This window comes from Apaloderma vittatum, unplaced genomic scaffold (assembly GCF_000703405.1).
Source record: "Apaloderma vittatum isolate BGI_N311 unplaced genomic scaffold, ASM70340v1 scaffold1726, whole genome shotgun sequence".
In the NCBI taxonomy this organism is placed as follows: Eukaryota; Metazoa; Chordata; class Aves; order Trogoniformes; family Trogonidae; genus Apaloderma; species Apaloderma vittatum.
In genome coordinates, this window is record NW_009719784.1 from 6,071 (window position 1) to 30,165 (window position 24,095).

A 24,095-nucleotide genomic window follows, 5' to 3' on the forward strand; every position below is an offset into this window, starting at 1 on the left:
GAATCATAGACAGGACTAGGCTGGAAGGGACCTTAGAGATCATTTTAATCCAGCCTCCCTGTCGCCAAGGATGCCAACTCTTGATTAGATCAGGCAACACAGGGTACCGAACGGGAATCAAACCTGCGACCTTAGCGTTGTTAGCACCATGCTCAACTGACTGAGCTAACCGGCCCCCTATAAAGATCGAGTCCAACCATTAACCCAACATTCACAAGTCCTTGACTAAACCACATCCCTGAGCGCTGGGTCTGCCCGACTCTTAAATCTCTCCAGGGATGGGGACTCCTCAGCTTTGTTGGACAACCCATTCCAATGCCTGAGAACCCTTTCTGTAAAGAAATTCTTCCTATACCCAATCTTAACTTTCCTTGGCACAACTTGAGGACATTTCCGCTCATCCTATCGCTTGTTACCTGTTTGAACAGACAAACCCCTACCTCTCTACAACCTCCTTTAAGGTAGTTGTAGAGAGCAATAAGGTTTTCCCTGATGATCAAGTCTATTTAGGTCCCTCTAACAGCCTGATGAGAGCGACTGCATCCACCCAAGAGCAAAGGCTGCAAATCAGACCCACAGCAAAGCAGAGGCTCAGGGGAGGACATCAATGTGTAATTGTCTCAACAGGTACTTTCTAGGGCAAGGAAAAAGGGGCCAACGCCTTCCTCGGAGGCAAAAATCTCCTATGATAACGGGAGCAAGACCGTGCCTTTCTGCACAAGGCAAGTGACACCCTCATGCTGAAGGAAAGGTGGCCAAACATGTCAGAGGATGGAAAAATTTAAAATAGCCAGCAGCCAGAAAGATGACTTTGGGCTGTGAGGCAGAAGGGGTTTATCCTGCTCGGGTAGCAAAGGGACAGCAGAGAGGGGACATGGTTGGTGTTGGGGGAGGACATTGGCTTTGTGGGTTGGCTGAAGGTTGAGAAACCTGGCCCTGAAATGAAAGATGCTCTGCCGGTGGAGAGGGTAACTCGATGATCTCAAAGGTCTTTTTCAAGATAAATGATCCTATGATCACACCAGGAATGGAAAAAAATGGGTCAAAACCTTAGGAAAAACTATATGTTAATATATCCACCAGCAGTTGGATTCTCTCTTAACTTAGGGCACGTGTACGGAGAGATCTGAACTGGTCCCTCTGGCTCTGTTTAGTGAAAAAGGAGAAAGAAAGGTGACATTGATTTGCCCTATCACAGACCTTCAGAGCACAGGATTTACACCCAGCAATGCTTGGCTTTGGTTTTTGTCCTAAAAGAACCAATTTGACCCAGTTTTGGGGACTCCCCACTCTCCCTCCAGTGAGTGCCACCTGGTCCTATGCCCACACGTATGGGTAGGGGATGCTCCAGAATGGAGGAACATTTTGTTCAATCATCTCCCATGTAAGGACCAAGCGGCGGAAGTGAATTAATCTAACATTTTGACGGGGGAAAAGAAAAAGTGCTATTTAAACACAAAATATTCTTTTATTTGTCATTGAAGGCTACACACGGTCACTTCTTTCTGTTTGCTTTTTTTTTTTCCTAGAAGGTATCTACATCTGCACTTATTTACAGCCTGGTTGTATTTACACAGTCCAGAATACAGTATTAGAAACACAAAGTGTCGAGAAAAAAAATTTCTCAAAAAATTAGTTCCAGACTTCAGGAAAATTATTACACAGGGTAATGACAGGAGTCTTCAGTGCTGGGCTTACAGATGCAGCTTTGGTAAAAAGTACTCTTCTCCACTGGAGCTGCATTAGAAGTCCTCACACAAAATAAACAAATCTTGTTGGTTTTTTTTTTTTTTAATAGAAAAGTGTGATTCTTTGATTAGTTATTTCAACAACATCCAAGAACTGTCCAAAAGTTGTAATTTTCTTTTGGGAAAGTTCTATTTTATGTTTGAACAGGTTCCAGCTCTGAGGAAAAAAACAATAAAATATATGTATGTGTATATATATTTTAGTTAATTTTCACTTGCGCTTTTCTAGGCTCCCCTGCCCAGAAAGCATTGACCTCTGGGATGAGAGTTAACAGCTGAGCCATGTAATACTGTGTCAGGAACACAAAGTTTCATTGTAATTAAAAATAAAAGCAGGCAAGAGACACAAAAGGTTTCCCGTTGGTGGTTTTTCGGTCTGGGTGGAAAAGTGCCGTGGGAAAGAGCCCCCGGGATGCGTGATGGTCCCTCATCCAGAAGCGAGACGGGGGGTCCTGGACAGGGTGTCACATATCCCCGCAGTGTCTGTTTAAAGTTTGCTCTACAGTTACAAATAATTTTATTTAACTATACTCTAGGGGTGAAAAAAAAAAACCCAACACAAAAGAGATATATTTGTTTTTTCACCACAAAACTGAGGAAAATTTTTCGGCATCACAGTGGGATTCCAATTATCTATTTAACCATCACAATAAAATGAGAGATTTGAATATAAATTGATGCCGAAAAACTCGCTGTCCTCTAGAGGACTGTAGAAACAGGAGCAAAAACTGTCCCAGGCTAGGGTCTCTGTGGGATGGAGGATTCTGCTGGCTGGCCGGGAACCAGATTTCATCCCACCAAACCCCAGCCCCGGCACGGAGGCAGCTGTATTTCTCGGCTTTGGCAGTGCCACCAGGGCGACGTTATCTCAGAGAAGTAAGATTTAATGAGCAAAGTCATCTTTTTTGGCTCCGTTACTGATGCGTCAGGCACTTATTTTCCTTCTCCGTTCTAAAAGCCGCCGTAGGACTAACCGAGATCCCTGGTCCTGGTTTCAATTACGTGGAGATTGCACCAAAGCAGACTGCCCTGTGCCGTAAATATGAGGGGGGCCCGCTCAGTAAATCGTAAAAATGAATTCTAAAATTTCATGTTAAGAACCTTGTCTTTGAATAATGGGTCGTACCGCTGTCTATCACGGTGACACTTATAAGTCACAGCTGAAAAAGTACTTTATTGGATTTTTTTTTAACTTTTTTTTTATTTTTTAAACAAATTTGATTCATTCTGGTTATGCCACCTCTCTAATAGACTGAGCAGAATCTCATGCTGATCCCTGCGCTCAATAAAACAACTTTAGATATATTATAGAAATCCCTCACTGTTCCTAAATTATGGCCAAATGGTGTCTCAGGGACTGCTCCCAGTCATCTGTGTCTCTTCAACCCAAATCAAGCATCGAGGCTCTTAACGACCTTCGCCTCATCAGCTCTCGCCTGGTGCTGTTTAGAGTTGTTGGCCCGTTTTCACCGTGGCTCTGATCAATAGCTGTGATGACAAAGATATGATGAGCTGCGTTGATTCCCTCCGGTCACCACCGCTTAATGATTTTTCCAAGCTCCAGTCTTCAGTTGAGAGGGGTAAAAAAATAAAAAAAAAATTTAAAGAGCTGGGAGGAAACAAACATTGCGGCATTTCTCGCGATGCCAAATAAGTCTTGCTCGTCACCCCCCAGGCTGAGCACACAGGATGTTTTTCAGCTGCTGGGCCCTCATGGCACTGGCTCATGTCTGGATGACACAGCACATTGGTCCCTTTGCTGTTGTTCCTTCAAATGGAGCGTGTTTCGGTGCCACCAACAGCTACTCAAGGTTTGATGTCCTTACTCATGGCCCACACCAGGAGCTGCAGCCCCTGTTCCAGACTGCTGGACTTTTTTTCGTCTGAGCTGTGAGACTTGGCCACAATCCTTCCCAACCACCCTTTGGACCAAAGACAAACGTGGGAGCTCAAAGTAATTTAAGCTACACCTTTGAATTGTGAAGGGAAACCCTTTTCGGTGGAGAAGTGAGTCCTCTTTTGGGGAGTCAAGAAAATAGTGACTTCTCCAAGTCAAGTGTGCGAGACCACAGTGACGTGATCCCTTGGAGATGGTCCGACACGCAACCGGCCTTTGAAAGAGCATCGAGAGCAATGGGATGCGGGAGTTAATGTCATGGGATTTGCACCCAGGGCTTCCTGGTCTTACAGAAGCAAGGATCTGCTACCCCACTGTCCATGAGGGAAGCAAGAAGGGTTGGCCAGCCATGGCACTGCCCCACAGGGAGGCAAATGGGGCAACACCAGGGCTGGGAAGGGACTATGGGGCCAACGGCCAAGTGTGGATAGCAGAGGGCAGTCCCTCAAGGAGGGCATGGCTCTTTGTGTTCACAGCCCGTTCCTGCAACTTCCATGGGAATGCACTTGAGGTCCTGTAGAACAAACATTTTTTCACCGACAAAGGGGGGAATTTAGGGCTGAAGAATGCTTGTTTCTTGGTTTGCCATCTAGGTAAAGTGGAAAGCTGTCAGAGAGGCTGATGTTTCGGGAATGTAGTAGCTCTCTTTGAACACGTTTTTTCCCAACACTAGACAGCCATCCTTTCTAACTTTTTTTTGTTTTGATAAAGACAGGAGCAACACATACATATATATACTTTTACACATATATTTTTTTTTCCCGTTTTATTTTTTTGACATAATGTCCGTAGTTCCTGCGCCAGGTGCAGGTCCAGGAGAAGATCCCCACAGACCCGGCGGGCAGACGGGCACAGTCGTGTCCCACCGCTTCTTGAGGGTGCTGAGGAATGCCCTTCAAGCTGCCTTCGCCGTAGTCACAGAATCACTGAGGTTGGAAAAGACCTCTAAGATTATGTAGTCCAACGGCCATGGCACAGAGTGGGATGGCTCCCCTGTGTAGGCATGCCACATGTGTGCGGTGGGGCTGTAAGACTCTTGAAAAATGGGTGAACTCCTCGAAGCCATTAGCTTGTGTAATAACCTGAAGAGTCTGTGTAAGGCTGTAGAGGTGTCATCTCAGGCTGGCGGGGTTCCAGTAGGAATATTTCACACTCGAATCCCTTTCCTTGACTGCGTGGAAAGGCGGCTCGTTTACTCTTGCGCTACTCGTCTTAGCATTGTAACACACGGACGGGGGTGGATATAGGAGCACCGCTTCGGAGGGGTGCGGTGTAAATGGATGCATGCCAAGCTCTCCCTCTGCACTGCAGGTCTTCACTGGGGGTTATGCCTTCCGACCCAGCAAAAAAAGACTCCACACATGATCTTTTAGACACTGAAATCCATCACAAGGTTGAGATTCTGGGAGAGATTTGTCCCCAGTGTGACTCAGGGAGGGGGAAGCAGGGAAGAAGGTGCTGCTTCCTTCTAGTTGGTGGCAACTGCTGGTTTGGCTAAAGGTGCACTGCAGGTCTTCACTGGGGGTTATGCCTTCCGACCCAGCAAAAAAAGACTCCACACATGATCTTTTAGACACTGAAATCCATCACAAGGTTGAGATTCTGGGAGAGATTTGTCCCCAGTGTGACTCAGGGAGGGGGAAGCAGGGAAGAAGGTGCTGCTTCCTTCTAGTTGGTGGCAACTGCTGGTTTGGCTAAAGGTGCCCCTAAAAAAGGTTGAGATTCTGGGAGAGATTTGTGCCCAGTGTGACTCAGGGAGGGGGAAACAGGGAAGAAGGTGCTGCTTCCTTCGAGTTGGTGGCAACTGCTGGTTTGGCTAGTGGTGCCCCTAATCCCCACCAGGGCGTCCTTAGGGCAACCAAGACTTTCCAAGAGTTTGGTACCAGTGATGCAGGCCATAATAGCATCATAGAATCATAGAAACTTTAAGATTGGAAAGGACTTTAAGATCATCATGTCCAACCTACAGCCCTACACCACCCTAACACTAAACCATCTCCTGAAGTGCCACATCCAACCATTTTTTAAACATGTCCAGGGATGTCAAGTCTACCACCTCCCTTGGCAACCCACTCCAATGCTTCACCACCCTTTTTGTGAAGAAGTTTTTGCTAATATCCAATCTAAACTTACCCTGGTGCAACTTGAACCCATTCCCTCTTGTCCTATCCCTATTCACCAGGGCAAAGAGGCCAACACTCAACTCACTACACAGCAGGTAGTTTTTAGAAGGTGATAAGGTCTCCCCTCAGCCTCCTCTTCTCCAGGCTGAACAGCCCCAGCTCCCTAAGCCTCTCTTCACAAGAATATGCCACGGCCTTTTAACCATCCCTGGCAGGCAGCTGCCCGAAGTGACCACTCCCTTGCCAAAACCTAGAGCTGGCCTGGCCAATGCATCTCCTCCTAATCAGCTCTGCCAGAACTGGATACCCTTTTCTAGCTCAGCTGCCTTCGATCCGCTCCTGCCAAAGTAATAAAGGTTGTGGGCTGCAGGAGGTGGTTCAGAGTACAGCCCTGAGACACGGCAGCAGCATCATCACCCTCGCCACAAGCCGGAGGGACCACCAGAAAATCAGGACCACGTTTGCAGGTGGCTCTGGAGCTCTGCGGCTGCCAAATCTCTGGCCATGCAAGTCAAAGGTATTAGGGACTGGGAATGGGAGGAGGAACAGTCTGTTGGGGGAATTTCCATCCCATCACCTTCCTCCTGGCAAGCACCGGGGAACAGACAGGCAAGGCAGACGGAGACAAGCCGGAGGGACCACCAGAAAATCAGGACCACGTTTGCAGGTGGCTCTGGAGCTCTGCGGCTGCCAAATCTCTGGCCATGCAAGTCAAAGGTATTAGGGACTGGGAATGGGAGGAGGAACAGTCTGTTGGGGGAATTTCCATCCCATCACCTTCCTCCTGGCAAGCACCGGGGAACAGACAGGCAAGGCAGACGGAGCTGGCAGCCGGCACCTACGGGGAAACCGCGATAGCGCTGGGGCTGCCAAAGTTTTGCTGCTCGAGGACTGCGTGCCCAACACACGCCTCCGCTTTATTTTGGAGGGGCTGGAGCCTGTGGAGAAGTCTCAGGCTGTGTTGGAGGATGTCAGCAGTGGTGGGACGAGCGCTCTGAGGACATGGGTGCGCTGTAGGGCTCTGAGGAAGGAATCAGCTTTGGCATGGATTTGCACGTCTCGGGTTATCTCTCTGAAGAATTGGGAATGGAATAAAAAACGCGGATGGAATAATAATTAAAAAAACCCAAAGCAAGACTGAGATATTCTGAGAGAGATATGGTGAGAGCTTGTAGAGTCAGGATATGTGCAGGTGTGACGGAGATGTCTATGTGGGACCAGGGTTGGCCATCTCGAGCCGGAGCTCCAGGCAGAGGTGAGGCAACACCTCTGCCTGCAGGAATGGCCCTTGCTACCACAGGGCTATTTCAAGCAGGGAAGAGCCTCATCTCTAAGCTCATCTCTGTGTTCCCTTGAATTTCAAGGACTCTTGCAAATACCAGAGCACAGAGATTATGTGAATACAAATTACATTAGCACGCCCAGCAACTTTGTCAGCAGTTTCTTATTAAAGCACTTGGTCCCCTCCGTAGTGGGCATTTCCATTCAACCTCCCCCTTCTTCACCGCTAACAGTCAAGCAGGCTCTCCGATTTATTCGAGCTCGTGTAAGAAGCAGCGAGAGGGTTGATTCCAATATTCCCCTTCTTGTCCCACCACGCACAAGCTGTTGCTACTTATTAAACATTTTAAAATCCCTGCTGCCAAAGTCCCCGGGAGACATTTATCTGCCATAGTCATAAACGACTTGCCAGCGTGCTACTCATAACTGCGTTTCCCAGCCAATAAATACAAGCTCCAGAATCAGGAAAAGCAAGGCTTGACTTGCTCTAATTTGCAGTGGTATGTCACTGGGATACTATAACTACTTTTAAATTCAAATCAGCTTCCTAAAAACCAACTGGTTTTATCAGATACAGCACAGTGGACTGTTAAACACATAGCCTCGTGTACTGAAACACTATACATTTAATGAAGTTATGCCATTAGCAAATGTACAACATGGGTGCATTAAATCCACCTATAGAACAGCTCTACGTACGAGAGAGAGGATTTATTTTAGCTTTCCTCAATAGAGCAGGAGTCCCTTTCTTGGCTTTTGCTAGGTTTTTTAACTAAAACCAGGATTTGCGCACACACAAAAAAACCCAAAAAGTATCTACTCTCATAATGAAAAAAGACTGATTTTTTTTCTTTTTTTTTATTCCAGTTCAGGAAGGAAGAGAATCATCTTGCAAGTTAATATAATCAGCTCCTTTGCCTCTATAATCTACTTCTGCTCAGCAGGAGCTCCCCCAAAAAACACTTTTATGTCCCAAAGTGAAACGTGAAAACTACTTGTAAGGTCTCTTTTGAGGCACATGATTCGGACGGTCGCTTTCGGAATATCGGAATCAGCGTCGTTTTCCATCTCCTTTCTTCCCGGGAAGAGCTCTCCAGCACGCCGCGGGCTCCCCGTGGGTTTTGGGTGGAAGGCTATTTGTCCCTGCCCCAAACCAGAAGGGTTAGGATGACACACGTTAGCACAGACACCCATTTCGCACTTCACACCTAAAGGACGCACGTTGACGACTCCCCACTTCAAATTCCTCACAAAAGGGGGAGGGAGGAGGGAGAGAAAAACCCAACAACAGGAAAAAAAAAAAAAAAGAAAAAAAAGACGAGACAGTAAATTTCACTGTGATCACACTAGGGCAAAATATACCTTCTGCTCGTTGGAAAAAATGTGTGAAGGCCAAATTAAAGAGGGGGAAAAAAAAAAGTATGTTGCATGAGTTACAGTGCAACCATATTGTTCCTTCTCTTTCTATTTTCCACCCCCCCTCCCCGCCTTGCTCGGTTTAGAAAAAGGATTGAGTACAACACAGTCAGGTAAGTGGCCACAAAAGAGTAGCTGTCTTTGGCAAGAAGTCACCGCACCGACCCTCTCTGTCACCTTCTGCCCATTTCGCTCTGTCTCATGAAGTGGATGTTGTTGGCGCTGTCTGAGAGTTCGGGGTACTGCTCCACTGAGATCACGAAATAACCGTCGTAGCCCTGTACCCGGCCCGTGTTTAGCACTTGTTGCTTCTCCCCTTCTGTCCACGAGCGAATCCCCTCCTCCCCATCCCGCAATCTCTGCTGTTCCCGGGACCAAGCTTGGGAGACGGCGCGCTGTCGGGCCAGCTCCAGGACGCGGTTCTTCTCCTCGTCCAAGGTGGTCCCGTAGCGGGTGTTTAGACACAACGCGCCATACTGGAGCTGGATGTCCGTGTAACGTCTAGTCCTTCCACCCAGTACTGTGTTGATCTGTGACACCGTCACGTTCACGCCGTTCTCCAGGGTCCTCCGCCCGCCGCTGAGGCCCAAGATGGACAGGTCGCCCTCCGACGGCCCTTGCTTAATGAAATAGTGCGTGTCCACCCCGTCGATGGTGAAGTGCAAGTTCTCCAGGTAATGGGCGTTGTTCAGGATGGCCGCGATCCTCCGCCCGTCCTCGTTGGCCACGCTGATGATGTCGGTGGCCACGCGCCCGTCTTTCATGGCGAATTTGACCCCTTTGCCGAAGATTGAGCCTCCGGCTGCAAAGTTCTTGTTCTTCTTGACGTGCCGGCACCCGGCGATGCTCGAGCTGTAGATCCGTTCGAAACGCTCCAGAGTGACGAAGGCCTTCAGCTGCTTCTGCACTTCGCATTGGACCCCCAAAATTGACTGAGCAGGGAGAGAAAGAAGAGAAAGACATGTTAGAAGAAGAAGCCTGATGACCCAAAGGCATTATCAGTGTGCTGGAGACCAGCAGGACAACCTGGAAACATCTAATGAGGAGCTACATTTTTTTTCCTCACCACCTTTTTTCCGATTTTTAATTATTTTAATGGAAGAGACATGTTGGCAGGTTATTCCCCCTGATGCTCATTGTTTCAATAAACAGAACTATATTTTATCCTGGAGACTGAAGGATGTAGAGATAGAAAGGGACCTTTTGTCTCAGTGGCCGGAGCGTCTAGTTTGGATGTGCAATTAATCTGTTCCTCAGTGTTCTTCCTCTGCACATAAGAAATTATTCATTTGGTGGCCATGATGCTTTACAAAATGCTTTCAGTTTTTCTGTGAAAAAGCGTGGAAGCGTTTGTCAAAGTTCCACTCATTTTAACTTCACTCTGTGCGCTCCTTGTGCCATCTTCGAAAGCCCTGCAGCCACAGCTATGATCCTCAAAAGTGGCCATAATCCCTCTATACCCTTTTTCAACCCGGCCAAAGCAGGTTGTTCAAACTTCAAGGTAGACCCTAAATCTAACTCCCATTTCATAGAAGTGTATCAGGGTTGGAAGGGACCTTAAAGATCATCCAGTTCCAACCCCCTGCCATGGGCAGGGACATCCCCCACTAGATCAGGCTGCCCAGAGCCCCATCCAGCCTGGCCTGAAAAACTCCCAGGGATGGGGCTGCCACCCCCTCTCTGGGCAAACTGTTCCCGGGGCTCCTCTGGGCACCCTGTGCCAGGGTCTCCCCACCCTCACGGGGAAGAACTTCTTCCTCACGTCCCATCTGAACCGACCCATCTCTGGCTTCAATCCATTCCCTCTAGTCCTGTCACTGCCCGACGTCCTAACAAGCCCCTCCCCAGCTTTCTTGTAGCCCCCTTGAGATCCTGGAAGCCACAATAAGGTCTCCTTGGAGCCTTCTTTTCTGCAGACTGAACAGCCCCAGCTCTCTCAGTCTGTCTGCACAGGAGAGCTGCTCCAGCCTCTGAGCATCCTCGTGGCCCTTCTCTGGACACACTCCAGTATGTCCTGCAAACCCTCTATGATGTGCCAGGCTCCCTGAGCTGAGGCCAGCCACACCTGATGCTCCAGTTTTGGCTCATCCTGAAGCAAAACTGCTGAGAGACAACAGCCTGAATCATTTGCAGTTCCGCATAATGCAAAGTCACTTTTGCTGTGAGCATACAATGGAGCGAGCATGCGGCAGTTCAGCAGCTCATCATTACTGCAAAATGTCTTTTGGAAAAGCTCTCATCAATTCACGGCAGCACAGGCTTCTCACAGGCCCCCTCTTCCCGAGCAATCATTTGCTCCAGTTTCACAAAAATGCAAGAGGATGCTATGGCAAAACTCTCCTGGCACTGTCAATGGCTTGGTTCAATGACATACAGGATCAAAAACAGGCTACAAAGATGAGTTTGCTGCACTCAAATTATTTTGAGGAAATTTAACGTCCACAAGGACATCAGCTTATACTGTCCACAAGCTAAAGGCTCCCATCCTTCCCTGGGTGAGAGAAGACCATTCAGATGACACAGGCGTTTCGGTGTCGACCTCTCAACTAAGACTTGTAACACGGTGAGGGAAAGGGAAATAAACTCATTTCCATGCTGGCTGTTTGCAGGGAAGGGTCTTGAAGCATTAAAGAAATAAAATAAAGGATTTAGCACTGCAGCTCACTCAGAGATTAGAAACTGTTTTGACCTATATAGGAGAAAATCATAGAGGAACAGAAGCGCACAAGTTCAAGAGCACATTTTTGGGTTGTAAAGCACTAAAATAGCCAGGATTGACTTTTATTCAAAGCACCAAGCAGGCTGGCGCAGCTCCTCCTTTCCCCCTTTTGATTAAGTTGGAGCAGGATCATGTCACCTATGAAAGAGGAACTCTTTCTGCTTCTCCCCATACTGCCTGGGGGGGAATCCTGCACACAGCCTGGAGAGAGATATAATTAACGGGCTGCTGGGGAGCCAAGCTCAGCTCCCTTTCCAACTGCACGAGTGCTCTAATTATGAAAAAAAAAAAAAGGATATAATTAATGTAGATGTCACCGATGACGGACACGGAGCAATTAGGTTTCTAGGCTCCACGAAACACCTACTGTTCTAAATAAGTGCATACTGCAGAGCCTGGGTTAGCTATTTCTTCTTCAAAAGAGGTTTAAATGGGGAGGTATTCTTGTCATATGGGTTGACTCTAGGTGGTCCCCCTACCCAGCCTCAGGGCTAGGGATTGGTCTTAGACTTCTTTTAGTTAGCTGTAGACACATACTCTAAAAGGAGATCAGGGAGTCTTGTGAGGACAAAGTCTAAGGGCAGATGGTGTCCTTGGGTTTGCCATTAATTCAGGACTGATGATAGCCTAGTTGGCACATGCTGTGATACAACAAGTATCACAGCCAACAGCTGTGTTCTACCTTCCTCGAGCTCCACAACCTACCACCTGGGACCTTCTGGCCTGAGGTAATTTTCAGTTTTCCATTTTATGGTCAAATTCTCCATAGCTTTGAATTTCAGACCAGGAATTGCCCACCGTAAAAGGAAACCCTGATTTTTAAAGTGTGTTTTTTTCTTTTTTCCCCCCCATGTATGACCCAATAATAGAATACTGGACCTTTTCTTGATCTAGTTGCATATTGCCTTCCTGATATTATATGAAGTCACACAACTTCCACAGCTCCACTGCTCATCTGGATGCCATTTAGAAAGAAAATAAACAGCAACCACCCTACTACTGGCAGGACTTGGAAGTTGAAGGGATTACACATGATCTAATAGCAATGGCTCTGTCATTTCTTGCCTCAGGACACCCACACAGGATACCAGGCCAACTGCCTTGTTGGTGCCCTCTTGGTCTCCATCCACGGCATAGAATCATAGAATCACAGAATCATAGAATCATTCAGGTTGGAAAAGCCCCCTAGGATCATCGAGTCCAACCATTAACTACTCTACAAAGCTCACCTCTAAACCATCTCCCCTAACACCACATCTAAATGACCTTTAAACACCTCCAGGGATGGGGACTCAAGCACCTTCCTGAGCAGCCTGTTCCAATGTCTGACTACACTTTCTGTGAAAAAAACTTTTCCTACTGTCCAGTCTAACCTTCCTGTGTTGCAGTTTGAAGCCATTCCCTCTTGTTCTATTGCTGATTACGTGTAAGGAGAGACCAGCACCAACCTCTCCACAACGTCCTTTCAGGCAGTTGTAGAGAGTGATGAGGTCTCCCCTCAGCCTCCTCTTCTTCAAACTCAACCGCCCCAGGTCCTTCCATCGTTCTTCATAAGATTTATTCTCCAGGCCCCTCATCAGCTCTGTCGCCCTCCTCTCCAGTCGCCCCAGCCCCTCGAGATCTCTCTTGGATTGAGGTGCCCAGAACTGGACACAACACTCAAGGTGCGGCCTCCCAGTGCCCAGTACAGGGGGACAATCCCCTCCCTGCTCCTGCTGGTCACACTCTTGCTGACACAGGCCAGGATGCCGTTGGCCTTCTTGGCCATCTGGGCACATGCTGGCTCATCTTCAGCCGGCTGTCAGTTAGAACACCCAGGTCCTTTTCTGCCGTACAGTGTTCCCGCCACCCTTCCCCAAACCTGTAGCGCTGCATGGGGTTGCCGTGACCAAAATGCAGGACTCTGCACTTGACTGGCCGCCAGCTGCATTTAACTCCACTGACCACCACTCTTTGGGCCCGTCCATCCAGCCAGTGCTCTATCCAACAGATCATATGCTCATCCAAGCCATGGGAGTCAGTGCTGACTTCAGGACTGCTGTTGACTTCAGGACTGCTGTTGACTTCAGGACTGTTTCAGTTGCCCATGCACAGATGTCTACCGTGATCTGAGATGCCCCAGGATGACTTCAGCATCCACACAGGACAGCGACAAACCAAAGAAGCTCTGGGAGATATCTGTCCTACTGGAGTAGCATCTGGAAGCCACTTGGCTCACCTGGCTCCTGTGTGGGCAACTGAATCAAACCTCTACTTTGCATGGTCAATGGAGCCTACAGTGTGTTCAGCTTGGTCTAAAATTAATGCTTAGCAGGTGGAAAGCCCTTTAATTGAGCTCCACTGCCTCTGTGAACTAAATGATAGAATCATAGAATGTTTTGGGGTTGGAAAGGACCTCTAGAGATCATCTAGTCCAACCCAGACTGCAGTGGGCACACACATCTAGAACACGTGGAGACATCTACATCTACGTGCCTTAAGTCTCGAATTCAATCCTAGCTCCTAGCAACTGATCACCTGAACTGTCCTTTGATGAGTCACCCAAATGGGTGACACGAGTTTCGATGCCGTGGGGAGCCCTAGGCTACCAGTTGTTGCTCTAGAAGGGTGCAGGTAATCTATGCTGTAGACATGAGGAAGTGTAGGAACCTCTAGGATATCTCAAATGGCACCAGCACCCGAGTCCATTGCAGATGTCTGCTGGCTACAATGGAAGCTTGGATATCAAGTTCACAGCTGGAGACCTAAATTTAGGTGTCTTAAGAAGAAAAACACATCCAAAGGGTTTTCCACTGGGTACTGGTTGCAGGCCTTCTGGCCTCTCCCCATCTTTTATCATGCAGGGAAGTAGGAGATGAGACACACACAAAGCTCTAATGCTGAACATCATGATCACTTTAAAAAACCAAATACATATAGCTAAACACATCTCTGTTACCTTGAAAATGAGCCCAGGCTGACTTTGAAATGACCTTTGGAGTGCAATTCTTTGATCAAAGAGCACATTTAGGAGCAGCACTTTTTTAAAAGGAAAAGCAAACACATCCAACAGGAAAAAAAAAAAGGAAAACCAACAAATTCAGGCAAACCAGAGCACAGCTAGCTTGTATGCTCTGCTGTGAATATTAAGGGGTGAGGGCAAACAGATTATATGCAGTTCAAAGAGGCAGTGTATCCCTGACTTTGAAATTACCATTTCTGTTTCATCTTAGAACTCATTTTAATGAACTGGCACAGAAGAGAAACAGAAAATTTCCATCCAAGGCTGCAGCGGCATGTGGCATGCTCTAAAAAATGCTGCTGCTTTTAGCAACTGTAAACCAAGATACCTATAAAAACAGCTTTATGGGAGAAAGAAGGGAATTCATAGTTATTTGATTTCAATATTTGCTGCTAGATCCGAGTGACAAATATGCTGGGTTTGGTTTTTTCCTCACAGTCTTTTTTTTAATCAGATGTCCTTAGGTGACATTTCACTTTATCTAGTAACAACCCATTGGAGAGAAGAGAACGACCTTCATCATTTGCTTGCTGCTGCACAGAACTCAAGAGAATGTCACACTACTGAGATCTCTCAATAGCCTCTTGCATTTTGCCGGCATCTCTTGAGGATTCGAAATACCAGAGCCAGATACTATCATCTGTTGTTTTTTAAATTCTGCCTTCCAGTGTGAGACTGAAAGCTTTGATTTCCCATCAAGGATCCAAGACGTGAAATACGTGAACATGTTTCCAAGTTTCTCTATATCCCTGTGCCATTATACACAGGTAGGTGCTTCTCTTACCACCACAGGGTTTAGAACACAGAGAACCACTTCTACCATAAGGCTTGGAAGTTATGACTTCTCCAAAATAATCTTCACCGCTAATTCCTTCCTCTTTACCTCTCAGCTCTCTGTTAACAAAACCATTCTTCAGAAATATCCCAGGATGCATCAAGAGATGTGTGACCAGCAAGTCGAGGGAGGTGATTCTGCCCCTCTGCTCTGCCCTTGTGAGACCCCACCTGCAGTGCTGGGTCCAGCTCTGGAAACTTCAACACAAGAAAGACATGGAGCGGTTGGAGCGAGTCCAGAGGAGGGCTACCAAGACGGAGAGAGGGCTGGAACACCTCACCTCTCTCAGGCTGAGAGAGCTGGGTTTGTTCAGCCTGGAAAAGAGAAGGCTCCAGGGACACCTTATAGCAGCCTCCCAGTGCCTGAAGGGACCTACAAGGAGGCTGGGGAGGGACTTTACAAGGGCCTGTAGTGATAGGACGAGGGGTAATGGGTGGAAGCTGGAAGAGCATAGGTTTAGACTAGATCTAAGGAAGAAGTTCTTTACCCTGAGAGTGGAGAGGCACTGGAACAGATTGCCCAAGGAGGTTTTGGATGCTCCATCCCTGGAAGCCTTCAAGGCCAGGCTGGATGGAGCACTGAGCAACCTGATCTAGTGGGGGATGTCCCTGCCATGGCAGCGGGGTTGGAACTGGATGATCTTTAAGGTCCCTCCCAACTCAAATCATCCTATGATTCTATGAAATTAGCCTCTTCCCTCTACTCCTCTTGGCCATCACCTGAGGACGAGTCCCCATTTGGATGTGCCCCACCAACTCCCAGCTGGTGGAGGTGCAGGAGGAACCCATCAACCACAACAGCCTCCTGGGCACCTCCCCTTCAGCACGGCTTCATTGCACGCTGGTTGGCTGAGAGGCAACGTGCCTGCTTAGCAACCCACCAATCACAAATGCAAGTGGGTCCACAGAGGCAAGTGATTGGCCAGCAAGGCCAGTGCTGTAACGCTGATTGGCTGGCAAGGAGCGATACACAAGTGCTAACTCTCGGGCTTAGGGAAGAAGCCTCTCCTCTGCCCTGCCAGTGCACACAGCTGCGGGGGGATAACGAAGATGAGCTCATCAAGGAGATTTCCATCTGTGGGGAAATAAGAGGATTTGTCTCCTTCTCTTGCCTGTCTATTCTCATAAAGCTTCAAGGGATTAACGTCTTGGAGACTTTAACTCCTGTCCCTGCATCAGATCCAGTAAAAACTGGCCACAACTTTCGCAAAACATAACCAAGGGCTGGCAACATGATGGCCCGAGCCCAGGACGAAGCATCCACCCGGCGAGGATGCCCTCCTCGAATGATGAGCGCTGGCAGAGCAGTGCTCTCTGACAGATTGTCCTTGGGAGAAGCTGTGCCAGGAAGCACAGCCCTGCAGCTCCCTCCCTGGCTGAGCGTCCCCGAGCAGCCCTTGTCTCCAAAATGCTGCTTCATAAGGGATGCCAAAAGCTGCTCCTCCAGCACAGCCCGTAACAGGCACTGCCAAAGACAGGACCTTGCCTGCAGGCATGGTGGTGCTCATGGGATGGAGAGAAGGGTAGTTAATAACACGATGTAGTTAACGATGTAAGCGCCCACTCCAAAACACCCCTCCCTGCAAATAGGTTGTTCTGGCTCCAATTACCTGACGGTTCAACAAGACAAAAGGGAAGAAAAAAAAACCCCAACAACAACAAAAATAGAAATTGGAATCAGGTGCAGCAGCTCCACAACATGCCAGAGGTCACCCAGAGTCCCCTGATGGCCAATAACACTGAACTTGTTCTACAAATAATTTAGTGACAGCCTCATGGTTGCAGGGAGGAGGGAGGGGAGGAGGGGAAAGTGCTGTACAAGTGAGAATTGGATTTGAAATATCACCGCAAAGCTGCAGGGGGGTCAGCGCGAGGTTTAAGACACGCTAGCTAGTTTTGAGCTGGTGGATGCTCCAAGTCAGAATTATGTCCCCCATCTCCCAAGCCCTGCCAGGCAAGTCCCAGCAATGTTTTGGAAGGAGATGCGAGGGCCCTCTGGTGATGCACTGACGAGCAGCTGTCTATGTGGAGTTACTTGCTTTGCTGTTGTGCTCCTGCTATTCATTCCCCTCTGATAAAAGAACTGACTCAATCTGCTCTGCCACGGCTTTGATCAGTGAAGCCAGAGGAGTAACTCAAATTTACTTTGAGTCTATCGCAAGGAGGCTTATGACTCAGAGAAATCAGGAATTGGAAGACAGGGAGATGAGAAAGCTGTGGTACATCATTCAGTGAATGCCCCTGGCTTGCAAGCAGAATGGACCTTGTTGTATTTCCTGTGCTGCCATTTAACTTTGTTTAATTCTGTCAATTGCTATGTGAAATATCCAATATTTTATATCTTTTTCCATGTGTCTAATCAATAAATGCAGAGATATCTGGTAAGAAGGAGGGCTGGATTGTCTCTGGGAGTGTGTCCGTGTGACTGGGAGGGCTGGGAGTGAACAGAACTACATGTGAAGCATCGGTGTGGGATGCATGGACAGGCTTAGTTAAAAATGGATCATGTGTCAGGTACTATAGTCTAGAGGGAGGTGTCCCTGCCTGTGGCAGGAGTTGGAAATAGATGATCTTTAAGGGCCCTTCCAACCCAACCCATTCCATGATTCTATCATTCTATGTGAACGAATTTATTTTATGCAAATATATGCCTACAATATGTTGAGTATGACAGAAAGGAAAGGAATCCTGCTCTATCGCATTCGAGAGCCTCCAGCTATCACAGCATGATCCTGCAACTGTAGACTAAAATAAAAACGCTCGTATTTTGTTGCTGTCATAACACCAGGGAAGAACAGGAAACAGCCTGCAATGGTTAAATTCCCCCTTTCAACACTTCAGCGTAAAGCGACTCATCTGGAAGCACGACAGCTGTGTGAAGCCCTCTTTCACCAAACAGGTCCTCACTGAAGCTTCTTGTTTTAAAAACCTGAAGGGGATATGGAGATTTTCTTCTCTTCTTATTCCTCATTCAGGAAGATCCACCTAAAACTGGGTGGATGGAAAGGAAGGGCTCCTTGGTTTTATTTCCAGCTCAGCTGCCTGTACGAGCGAGTGTCAGTCCTCATCCCAAGCTGTCACTCAAGTTACTTGGCTATTCAAGAAGTCTAATAATAATAAAGAACTAATGATGAAATAGTGATATAATAATAATATCACAAATAATTATAATTTCTATTATGGTTCTATGAGAGTTATCTACTGCACAAAACAATTCAGAGACAATCTTTTGTGCGGTCTCTGAATGAGCCTTCCCTGTTTGCCTTCTGTACAGCTTTGCCTGGATACACAGCGTCACACCAGAGAGGAGGAAAAATCCCGAGGCTATTTCTCATTACAGAAATTATCTCTGCTAGCGTTTTATTGTTTAATCCAAGGAAGTGAGAAACAAAAAAAGGAGTCGCTGGGCTCCAAAACACGACAGGATACTGCGCCGTAATGGTTTTCAAGCATTAGCTCAGCCATGGTAGTAGCAAAAGGCATAGTGCATTTGGTCCTACTCTAAGTGATGTAAAGTCTTAACGCAAATCTCTCGTTGAAGCTGAAGCTGGTACATTTTAGCTTGTCTTCACCATCGCTATGAGGCTGAGTATCAAGGATGGGCTGACACACGACTGTTTTATGAATGCACAGTATCTTGTTCACACCTCTGAGTGCTCCGAGAAATGTATTTCATCTCTCAGTTTAATATGCGTAGGGGACCTCAAGAATCTGCTGCAGGACAGTGAAATTTCAGCGAACTCATAGATAAAGAGGTGCGGAGGGCAGCTGGAATCAATTCCACTTCGTACTGTTATCATCTTATTAGCAAAAATGTGAAGAGCACACTCTGATCTCCCCAAGCGTACTGGTGCCTCACTGCTGTCGTGATGTTTGAATGCACAGCAACAACAAGCAGGAATTCAGATGAAGGAGGATTTGGATTAAAAACATGAAAGCAACCCCAGAATAAAATCAGGGTAGGAGATGAGAGAGTATCCTGACAGGTGAATGACTTGATTTCAAGGCCATACAACCGAGAGCAGTAAGGCTGGGAGTAACCTCAGGCTCTCAGATCCTGACCCAGTGTGCTAACCTTTAACTGCCTCCATCTTTCACCTGAATAATTCCCAGCAGGAAGAACGGGGGAAAATGATTGAACTGCAAAAGGTTTTTTCTTCCTGATTTCATCAATGAATTTTGTGCCGGCATCTACCAAAATGGCTTGTGATGCACACCTGGTTTTAAAAGCAAGACGTGGTGATTTGGGATTAAACTCAGTCAGGTTGAAATGAAAGTTCACTGTCATCTAAAACTTCTTTCTGGTGAAACTCATTGCAATGCAGAACAGTTTCCTAGGGAAGTACTCGGGTTTGTTGTTTAAGACATTTTAAAATGGACTGAATAAGTTTCTAGAAGTGAAAAATCTGTAGAAAGAGATTCTGTATCAAGATTTGCTTTTTTTTTTTTGTTCCAGAAATCCTTGGTGCAAAGGCCTTAAACTTAGCCTGCAATATGCATTAACATGGTCTCCTGATGGAGAAAGAAACAGTAACACACTGTTTCCTATATCATAGAATGGTCTAAGTTGGAAGGGACCTTAGAGATCATTTTAATTCAGCCTCCCTGCTGCCAGGGACGCCACCTCTTGACTAGATCAGGCAACACATGGGGACCGAATGGGAATCGAACCCGTGACCTTGGCGTTGTTAGTGCTACACTCTACTGACTGAGCTAACCAGTCCCCTTCATTGAGCAACCACCAGAAAATGCCATAGGAAGAAGCACCATGGCAGTAAGGAACTTAAAATGGGATATTCAGTCAGATTTCATTACTGTTAATGGGGACTGACTCAATCTTCCAGTATATCTGGGGAAACGCACTAATAGAGGGTTTTTACGTAAAGGCGGCAAGTTTGCTGATAAGGGAGTGAGGTACAGGATGGAGTTGCACAGATCACCTTGCTGTTGTCCCATTCTTGGGTTTTCATCTGGGTGTGGATTAGCTCATAGGACGGCTCCATCGCATCCATGTCTGGCTTGGGGTAGCCAGGGATGACGTTGTGTAGCTGGAACCCGAAGGTGAGCAGCCAGCTGTTGACATCTGGAAGGGAAGAGAAGCATAAATCAGATTATTTGATCTCTCAAGCAGGGTTGCCCTGGAGAAGGCACAGAGGAGGAGCCCACGGTGCCTGGCTAAAATGATGATTTGGTCTTAATGGTCCTTGAAGGAAGCGTGTACCAAAGCTCGGCTTTCCACTTCCAACCACAGTCCAATTCTCTACTTTCCCAGCTCTGAAACAGAAGCGTTGGCAGTGACCAAATGGCCCAAACTAAAGCCAGCTCCACGTCTGCCCTTTGTTAGCAGGAGCCAGGCACTGGTCTGAGGCAGGTGGAGGGAGAGCAGGAGCAAAAACACACTAATGGAAGCTGAGATGCTCCAGCCCAATGGAAAGTCCCACAGTCAGCTCCAAACATCTCAGCCACAATACTTCTCATCCTGAGGACTCTCAAAAGGACCGATGGCTGAAGACTAAATTCAGAGCTATGTGAGCCAGGACGAACAGCACGGTCATTTAGCAGATGCTCGTGGAAGAGGCTCTGGACATACCCTCTGCCTTTTCCATGGCACCTCCACCTCCATCCTGAGTTTTCTTGGCATTTTTCAGAAGAAGGTGTAGTTTGAGTACTAAATCAGTGTAAAGTCATGTGTCATCTTTTATAGGGACATTTAAAGTCAACCTCCACACTACCTGCAAGGTACGTTACAGTGAAAATAAGAGTACGGATACAAGGCTGCTTTGCTTGGGTAATTTACACAAGTCTCTCAGAAAAAAGTATATGGACGGTGAGAAAACTGCTGTTTCCAAGCAACAAACTATTGTCCTAGGACAGGACAGAAAGACAACTGACACTAAAGGGGACACGATGGAAAACGCAGCCGTACGGGACATCATTCCTGCATCCCTTTGACAGCAGACTCTTAAGTCTTCCTGTGGTTTTGATGGCACAGTTATTAGGAATAGTATCTGAAAGTTCATCCACTGGGGGAAATAATGACGAGGCTGGCTAACTCCTAGATCTGCTTGGGATCAGCGTCGCTTCCCCCCTTAACTTCAGAGCATTTGATGATCTCACCTTGTTTGCCTTCACTGCGCTCTAGAGAAGGACACACCTGCTACAGTCCCCAAGCAATACGGTGTGCATTTGGCACACGAATCACAATTGCAAGAAAAAGGAAGGTATGAAAGTAAAGTTTAACTAATACCAGATCCCAGGGGTCCTGAGTGTTTTGGACATAACTGGGGTTGTGCTGGGGATTGCTCTGCTTCAAGCTGGACGTGCAAAGGATTTGATACAAATTTTGCTAAGCTCAATAAACGCTGTAGAAACAATCTGAAAAAGGGATTGATTTAAATAATCAAGTATGCATCTTTGATTTTTTTTTTTCCTCTTTTCCCCATGAGCCTTAATGAGCGTTTTGAAGAGCTGGCTGGAAAAGAAATTACGGATGCAAGCGGCAAATAAGGCACTTCCAGATGACTGGAGAACCAGGAGCCAAACAAACACACTATCTGTTGCTTGTTTTCTTACAGGCCAAAATGTTGAGATTAGGCAGATGTCCAAAAAGCCCTTACGACAATCCATGTGGAAGGGGGAGGATTTCTGTAATAAAAACACTTCTGTTCACTCAATGTACAGATTGTTTTTGGAGTGTCTTTGAAACAGAGAGGTTGGAGGGAGGGAAAGAAATTAAAAGGCTCATTTGATTTTTTTTTTTTTTTTGCTTTGCACTAAGCCAGCCTGCTTCCAAACCCTCCTCATGTGAAACGAAGACCTTTGATGTACATATTGTGGACCAGGTGGCCAGGAGAACAAAGTAAAACAGCGAAGGTCGGCACTGGTGCAGGAACCATTTTCCAAGCACTTCACAAATGTTAAAGAGGATACGGAGCTGGGATGCTGAGCAGCAGAAAAATATGTAACGTGTCTGGAAAGATTCAAGACAGGCTTCCTTTGCTACTTCTCAGAAAATTGACTTTCAAAACATTTGCAAACAGGAGTTTGTTCTTTTCGGGAAGAGGTGTTGGAGTACCCAGAAGATAAAAAAAACCAACAACCCATCAAACTCCAAAACATGGGAGAAAGGTGTGGAGCTGAGAAAACAGAAGGGAAACTATTAATTTGCCAAGAGGCAGTGACAACTTTTTTGACAGAAAAGTACATTTCCAATCACGGAGTTTTTTTTCAGCTACAGTAACCCTGCCAACACATTTCACAGTAAATTCATTTGAGGGCAAAGAAAAAGGGGGCTTAATGCAGACACGTGTAATGGAAATGTCAGTTCAATCCATCAGGATTGCTGGAGCTGGCAGCAAAGCTCTGTGCCACGAAGTGTACAATCACTAAAATATTCATGTTTAACAATGGGCCTCTCGAAACGTAAATACCTGCTTAGCCTCCTCCCCCTCCGCACACCTCCAGTTTGCACCCACCAACTCGGAAACCTCATCGCTGGAGAGGAAGGTGCGTGTTCCTCACCCAGCTCCTGGGTGCTGAGCTCCCCTAAGGACAGCAGGTCCCAGGATGGGGACAGAGAGCAGGGCAGGTTTGGTTGTGTTGATAAGGACACGCTCATCGTGGGTCCTGTCCTTGATGAGCCTGAAAGCTTCAGCAGAAAGAAATGCCAGAGCAGCGGCCTTGCATCACGGCACTCAACCCGTTACATGACCTTTTTCCTCCACGCACTGGGAGAGGAGAAATCTAAAAATATATATTTGGGCTCTGCATTCTTGAAAGGCTAAAAATAGAACTTTTAAGACAGTGGAAAAAAGTTATTCAGTGCATATAAAATATTAAAGTATCAGATTTGGACTTCTTGGCATTATCATCAGAGCTGGGTGGGAAACCGTGCACCCATTCCAAGACAGGGTTGGAAGTTTTGTCCCCTCTTAACTTCGCAGGAAGATAAAAATCCGTTAATATGTCACGAAACAGCTGTTCAAAAACTAGATCAGCTCAAATCAACAATTTCAAATTAGGATCTTCCAGTCTGATTTTGACTCTTTAATTTTTCTTTTCCAGTTTTCAATCGTTAGTTTACATTTATCTTGAAGAGGTTGGAAACCGAAAAGGAAATTTGTTTTTACGCTGTTTTGGAATACGTCAGTTAGACAATTTTGAGAGCTGTTTACAACATTTCTGCTGAGAAATCTCTCAAACTCTACCCTCTCCCATAAACAAATTCAGTTTTGACAAACGAGCATTTTCTGATAGGAAAAGTTATCTCAAAGTATTCCCTGCCAGCCTTAATTACCAGAGCGAGGCCAACACACGAGATCTTAGTGTGCATCTTTTGGCATATTTTACTTCTCTCATGGCATCATCCTCTCAGTTCTGGAGAAAAGAGCTCATCATTTAAAAAAACCTGAAACAATCTAATTATTATGATTATTGCAGAATAACCCCAAAGCAGGAATACTAACGGCTAGAAAACAAAGGGGAATAGAAGAACTCAGGGTTTTTATTTCGTACTATATTTTTTGCTATTAAGCCACTCTCACTTTAGGGGAAGGCAAATATTCTTGCGTATGGGAAAGTTGTGATAGATGCAGCAGAAGCATTCAAAAATTAACTGTATCTCCTTGAGAAGCATGTACATTTGGTTTCTGATTATGTCACCTGGTTTCCCAATGGGATTAATCATAGAATTATAGAATATTTGAGGTGAGAAGAGACCTGTAAGATCATCAAGTGCAATCATCAACCCAACACCAGCATGACCACTAAACTATGTCCTGAAGTGCCACGTCTACAGGTTTCTTGAACACCTCCAGGGATGGTAACTCAACCACTGCCCTGGGCAGCCTGTTCCAGTGCTTCATCACTCTTGCAGTTAAGAATTTTTTTCCTAATATCCTAATATTTTATCCTAATATCCAATCTAAACCTCCCCTGGTGCAACTTGAGGCCGCTTCCTCTTGTCCTATCATTAATAACTTGGGAGAAGAGACCGACCTCACCTCACTACAACCTCCGTTCAGGCAGCTGTAGAGAGTGAGAAAGCCTTTTCTCCAGGCTGAACAACCCCAGGTCC

General features: G+C 46.6%; 1 protein-coding gene across 1 annotated transcript; it reads right to left on the reverse strand.

Annotated features, from left to right (window-relative positions):
- Nucleotides 1-8,376: 8,376 nt before the first annotated feature.
- TENM4 (teneurin transmembrane protein 4) lies at nucleotides 8,377-20,102 on the reverse strand (the record flags this gene model as incomplete). The annotated part of the gene is made up of 2 exons (XM_009870755.1): nucleotides 8,377-9,397; nucleotides 19,960-20,102. Coding segments are annotated over 2 exons (902 nt in total), but the record flags the coding sequence as incomplete, so codon positions are not given.
- Between the last annotated feature and the right edge of the window lie 3,993 nt (nucleotides 20,103-24,095).